General features: G+C 42.8%; 1 protein-coding gene across 1 annotated transcript; it reads left to right on the top strand.

The window, feature by feature from the left end:
• The first annotated feature begins 1,203 nt into the window (after nucleotides 1-1,203).
• LOC102718442 (potassium transporter 21-like) lies at nucleotides 1,204-5,608 on the top strand. Its single transcript, XM_006650204.2, has 9 exons — nucleotides 1,204-1,585; nucleotides 2,156-2,413; nucleotides 2,512-2,562; nucleotides 2,721-2,981; nucleotides 3,103-3,155; nucleotides 3,426-3,540; nucleotides 3,630-3,884; nucleotides 4,038-4,876; nucleotides 5,146-5,608. The coding sequence occupies exons 1-9, from the start codon at nucleotides 1,204-1,206 to the stop codon at nucleotides 5,398-5,400; spliced, it is 2,469 nt and encodes an 822-aa protein (XP_006650267.1). The 3' UTR covers nucleotides 5,401-5,608.
• Nucleotides 5,609-6,428: the final 820 nt, after the last annotated feature.

Here is a 6,428-nt window from a genome sequence, read left to right as displayed (position 1 = left end):
TAGCACACACATGGGAATATACGGATGCAGAGACCTATATATATATACAACTTGTGATCCAATTAGCTGCCAATTTCAAAAGAAGAAACGAGATCGAGATCAACGGGCTAATTAATAATCTGTGCAATTGCATCCACGCTAGAACCGAAAACAGAAGATCGAAACGCTAACGAACGAACGGCGACACATGTGCAATCTGGAACTGTTGATCGATCATGTATCTTATCGGAAGATATATATACAGATTATCTATGTAGCCCTAGCTAAACAACTTCTGATCGATACATACACGTTGAAAGGTTATTCCAGCTGCTGGCCAGCTAGCTACTGGATATATATACACCCATCTTTTAATTTAGAACTGAGTGTAGTACTGACATTGCAACTTGCAAAGTCTGCGTAAACGAAGCACGTACTGGACGACAGGCGCAATCCTAGTCAGTGATGCTCGAAAAAAAATAACGAAATTAATATCCTAGTCGTCATGCAGGCCGATCGATGTAAGGTAAGATCGCCGGCCGGCCGCTGCACGTACCTCGATCGACTTTAAAAATTCTATCCTGGCTTTGTCGTCGATCGCATGAGCTAGCCAGCTAGGCAGGGAATGTACGCATCCAGAATTGCAGAGTCAAATTTGACGAACAATGTGTGTGGCTGCTTTGCCTCCTGCCAAAGTAAACGCTCTACCTAGCTGGCGCTGCCGCATGCAAGAAACAGCAAAATTTTGAATTTAGGAAACCACGTGGACTACGTACTGCTCTCTCTCTATATTTTGATAATTCTTATCATTCTAGATAGATAGTAGTATGGTATTCTTAATCAATGTTTTACTATTAGTTTCTATGAAAATATAAAGAATAAACGTTACTTTTATTAAATAATCTTTATGACTCATCTGTACTGGTTATGTTTTTGAACTAAATTTTTTAAAATTTACTAGTAATAGTTAAAGTTTTGAAAATCTTATCGTATGGTTGTCGAAAACGTCATTAATTATAGAACGAGAGAGAGAGAGAGAGAGCGCGCGCGCGCAGTACGTAGTAACAACGAGCGAAGAAATAGCCTATAAAAGGATCGGCTCGGGAGGCGGGCAATGCACAAGCACACATTCTCCATCACTGGTTCTCAGTTAATTACCACCGCGCCTAGCTCGATCCCAACGCACCTAGACACGTATCGCTAGCAGATACAGTACGTACGTAGATGGATCCCAGCGTCGAGAAGGACAGGAAGCAGATGGATCATGAGCTCGTCGACGTCGAGAGCGGCCGCCCCGACGACGACGCGGCGACCGTCGAGCGGCAGGACTCGCTGTTCCGGGAGGTGGTGAGAGCCGAGCACGGCGGCCACTGGGACGAAGAGGGCGGCTGGGGGAGGACGGCGCGGCTGGCGTTCCAGTGCGTGGGGATCCTGTACGGCGACATCGGGACGTCGCCGCTGTACGTGTACTCCAGCACCTTCGAGCACGGCGTCGGCCACCCCGACGACGTCGTCGGGGTGCTCTCCCTCATCATCTACAGCTTCCTGCTCTTCACCGTCATCAAGATCGTCTTCGTCGCTCTGCATGCCAATGACCATGGAGACGGTACGTACGTTGGTATACTCATACGTATAGTTCACAGTTCACTAGCTACTGCTGGCCATCTCCTACAGCTACATGCTACTCTGTTTGCTAACGGGCCTTTTTACCGTCAATCCCGTTGTAGTACATTGAGGTATCAGAAATTTTAATATAAAATTCTAGTAATTTAAGATTATATGATACCTCGAAATACTTAATTTTTAGACTAAAAAATATGGTATCACCAGATATATTTCGAGGGTGATAAAAGAACTCACCCACTAAGTTGAGTCGAATAACATTTGCTAAGTGAGGGTGATTGTTTGGCTTATTAAATAAAAAACTAAACGATATATTCTCAAATAAAAAATAACTTATGAATACTTTTTTATTCACATTTCTTAGTGAACTAAAAATTAAAGCTGAAAAATAACCTACAACGAAAAAACCGTAAGGTTAAAATTTTAAATTGTAGCTTATAATTAAGCATATGCAAAAGTAAAAATTCGGGACTCTATCAGTTGCATGCACCAACAGTGGATTGTATATTGATTTGATATATACAGATGAGCAAATTGATTCTTATATATCCAGGAGGAACATTTGCACTCTACTCGTTGATTTCACGGCATGCGAAGGTCAGTCTGATCCCTAACCATCAGGCGGAAGACGAGCTCATCTCCGGGTACAGCAACAACAGCGGCGGGAAGCCGTCGGGGACTCTGAGGAGAGCCCAGTGGCTGAAACAGCTGCTCGAGACGAGCATGTCGGCCAAGATTTCTCTCTTCCTGCTCACCATCCTTGCAATTGCCATGGTCATCAGCGACGCTGTGCTAACGCCTCCCATTTCTGGTACTTGCATGGAAACATAAACATATCGTGCGTTGACATAAATATAACCAGCTGACCGAGATTTTCCATAGTTGATTAGTTCTGTTTCATTGATGCAGTATTGTCAGCCGTAGGCGGTTTGAGAGAAAAGGCACCTCATCTTACAACAGGTACAGGCCAGAAGAATAATCTCTCTACAGCAAAACTAAGAGACTAATAAGTGATCTTGGGAAGACATAATGATCAAACTATATTAATTATCCCTGTAATTAAAGACAGGACGTATATAGTTTAACTAATTATGTGTTGTGTTTGTTTTCTGGCACAGATCAAATAGTGTGGATAACAGTAGCAATTTTGGTGGTATTGTTTGCGATCCAGCGCTACGGGACTGATAAAGTTGGCTACACTTTTGCACCAATCATTCTCCTGTGGCTGCTCCTGATTGGAGCCACTGGCCTCTATAACCTGATCAAGCATGACATCGGTGTCCTGAAGGCATTCAACCCAAAATACATCATCGACTATTTCCGAAGGAACAAGAAGGAAGGATGGGTCTCGCTTGGTGCCATTCTCCTTTGCTTCACAGGTACCCTCTAGCACAAGATTCATCGATCTGTACTTTGAAACAGAAAATTATGTGAAATATTCTTACTGGGAAGATTATCTTACAACAAAAATGTACGTACCGTACCCTTCACCTGTAACAGGATCAGAAGCACTTTTTGCTAACCTAGGATACTTCAGCATCAGATCAATTCAGGTGTGTGCCCTGCATATGCATCAGCACTTTGATTGATATTTTTTATGAGATTTGCTTCGGTCTAACAAAAAGTATCTCGAGGTACCAAATCGTTTCTCACAATTGGATCTAGCTAAGTAGGATGTGCACTGTTAGATCTAACGATCAGAAATAATTTGGTACCACGAGATAACGGTACCTTGGGGTACTTTTTGTTGGACCGGAGCAAATCTCATCTTTTATAGGCAAGTTGATACCCAAAGGTCATAAATTATTTTTCTGATTTTTCAGCTAAGCTTTAGCTTTGGCTTACTCCCATCGGTATTACTCGCTTACACTGGACAAGCAGCATTCTTGAGTAAGAACCCGGAGAATGTTGCCAATGCCTTCTTTGCAGCTACTCCAAGTAATAAGCATTTCATTTTTATGTATTATAATTAATTTCACCATCATTGTAAATCACTCCTTACAACTAAACAACATTTGCAAATGCAGTCTCCTTGTTCTGGCCAACGTTTATCATGGCGATTGCTGCATCCATCATAGGAAGCCAAGCAATGATATCTTGTGCCTTCGCAACAGTTTCTCATTTGCAATCACTGAGTTGCTTCCCAAGGGTTAAGATATTGCACACATCAAAGCGATTCCCAGGCCAGCTGTACATCCCTGGAGTAAACTTCTTGTTATGTGTGGCTGCTTGTATCGTTACTGTTAGTTTCAAGACAACCGTTATTATTGGAAAGGCTCACGGTAAGAGTATTTTTCAGTTAAAAAAGAGCAATTTTATGTTTTGGTACCTTGTCAAAAACGGTAAAATTACTCGTTTGAAAAACCCTTAATTTCAGCTAACATGTAAAATCCTAATAATTAATTGTGCCTTCACCGTTTGATCAATGCACACAGAACTTTGTGTTATCCTGGTGATGATCATCACAACACTCCTGATGACAATAGTGATGCTGTTGGTATGGAAGACCAGCATCCTGTGGATCGCTCTCTTCTTCGTCACGTTCGCGTCGACGGAGGCCGTGTACCTGTCGTCCGTGCTGTACAAGTTCACGCATGGCCCGTACGTGCCCGTGGCCATGTCGGCGGTCCTCATGGCGGTGATGGCCGTGTGGCACTACGTGCACGTCGGGAGGTACAGGTACGAGCTGGAGCACACGGCGTCCGCCGACGAGGTGAGGCAGCTGCTGGAGCGCCGCCGCGGCGACCTCAGGAGGGTCCCCGGCGTGGCGCTGTTCTACACGGAGCTGGTGCAGGGCATCCCGCCCATATTCCGGCACCTCGTCGAGAAGATCCCGGCCATCCACTCGGTGCTCGTCTTCGTCTCCGTCAAGCACCTGCCGGTGCCCCACGTCGGCAGCTCGGAGCGGTTCATCTTCCGGCAGGTCGAGGCGAAGAGGAAGGAGGAGGAGGAGTACAGGGTGTTCCGTTGCGTTGCGCGGTACGGGTATCGCGACGCCCTGGAGGAGGAGGCCGGGGACTTCGTTGCGACGCTGGTTCAGAATCTCCAGCGATACATACGCGATGCTAGCCTGTACTGCACGCCTGAAGATGGTGAGCCACACGGCTGCATCAGCTGTCGTAGCTCTCTCGGCCATAGCTTCGTCTCCCATGAGACGAAGCCGTCTGGACGGCACGCCGTGCATGCCGAGGACATGCTTACACCGATCGAGTCCTTCTCTGAGATCGCCACGGCTCACTCTAATTGTGGGAGCAGCCATCTGCCACACTTGAAGGTAATTAATGAGTTATATATAGCTTCCACTTAACATTTTATAGTTTTTCTAAAAAAATGTTTTTTTACCATTCTTGGAAATTTACCTCGAGTTTCATATTTTTTAGTGTAAAAATTTAGTACTTTGAGGTACAAAGATATCAGAATTTTGTATTAAAATTTTTGATGCCTCAAGATAGTTATTAAGCATAGTAAAAGAACCCTTCAAAAGTTGTGTTTTTATATATAATGGTTTCCTTGATTAGTAATTAAAGATCCTACTCGTACTAGGCATGCAAGATGAATATGGAGGAGTTGTTGAAGATTGAACAAGAGCAGCTGTTCATTGAGAAGGAGATGGAGAAAGGTGTTGTTTACATTCTTGGAGAAACCGAGGTGGTGGCAAGGCCTCACTCGTCGCTTCTGAAGAAGATGGTAGTGAACCACATGTACTCCTTCTTAAGGAAGAACTTTGTCCAAGGGCAGAAGATGCTGTTTATTCCCCATAGGCAGTTGCTCAAAGTTGGGATCTCATATGAAATTTAGGGTGTTAAAAAAATGGAAATATATATAAACAAAATACGTGGTTAATTAGTAGGTTTGAAGACAAATGTATAGATATTTGTCTTTGTAAAGCAATAATAAAGTAGTCACATATGTGGACGAGTGATAATTAAGCTATGATGCTGCGCACGAACGAGCTGTGTTCAAGTGCGGCTAGCTTTTGACGTCAAGGAAATTATATATTGTTGTATTGCATGTTACTTCATCGTGAGTTCACATGGAGATCCAGATGTTATATCTAAACGTGATTGATATGTTAATACTCGATCTCTCCATCCAATATTGATCTTCATATAAGGTTTGTGCACATATCAGTACTAAGGATAATTAATTGAAACAATGTCACACAAGAAAGACATGCACACAAAACAGCTCCCTGAACATGCACTCGTTCTCCCGTGATGCATTGGTTAGACTCTTGAGGAATAACGTGCTCACATTGTCATAGGCTATCAGTTTTAATTTATTTTTTCATTATAGAGAGATAAATTGTGGAGCAAGAGAGTACGATACATGCTAAAGGTTGGTTTTTCGTTGCGATTCCAAAATTAAATGGGACTTTTGGATGTTTAATTTACATGGAAAACATATATACTTATAATATGTACAGAAACCTAACTATGTTTGAATGAAGGTTATCACAATAAGTTAAGTTCTTAAAATGCATGCATGCGATTGTACATGGATTGGCTGAAATATTTTAATCGAACATAATTTTCCTTAAAATAGACAGACCAATAGCTAACTACTGCTTCAATTTCAAATGTGACGCGCCTTTGTTTTGTTTTTTAAGTGCAAGTTGAGACCTACGCACACGCTTATATATACGTGCAGAACGTGCCTAGCGTAAATCTAAATAAAATCAGAGGGCTAGTACTTAGTACTGGCAAAGCCAGAAGCACTGAGTTTTTTTCTTTGCTGAAAGGGACCAATATAATACTTATACTTTTGCTATCGATCAAACATTTGATTTTTTGTTTTTCTGTTAAACACACGTGCAATGCATGCCG

Source organism: Oryza brachyantha, chromosome 3 (assembly GCF_000231095.2).
Source record: "Oryza brachyantha chromosome 3, ObraRS2, whole genome shotgun sequence".
Lineage (NCBI taxonomy): Eukaryota > Viridiplantae > Streptophyta > Magnoliopsida > Poales > Poaceae > Oryza > Oryza brachyantha.
This window is presented reverse-complemented; position numbering and strand designations above follow the sequence as displayed.

Bases quoted from the DNA above. Each gene is read 5' to 3' on its own strand.
- LOC102718442 (XM_006650204.2), top strand. From the start codon at position 1,204: ATGGATCCCAGCGTCGAGAAGGACAGGAAGCAGATGGATCATGAGCTC. The intron at 1,586-2,155 runs GTACGTACGTTG...TTATATATCCAG, and splicing joins TGCCAATGACCATGGAGACG to GAGGAACATTTGCACTCTAC. The intron at 4,877-5,145 runs GTAATTAATGAG...TACTCGTACTAG, and splicing joins GCCATCTGCCACACTTGAAG to GCATGCAAGATGAATATGGA.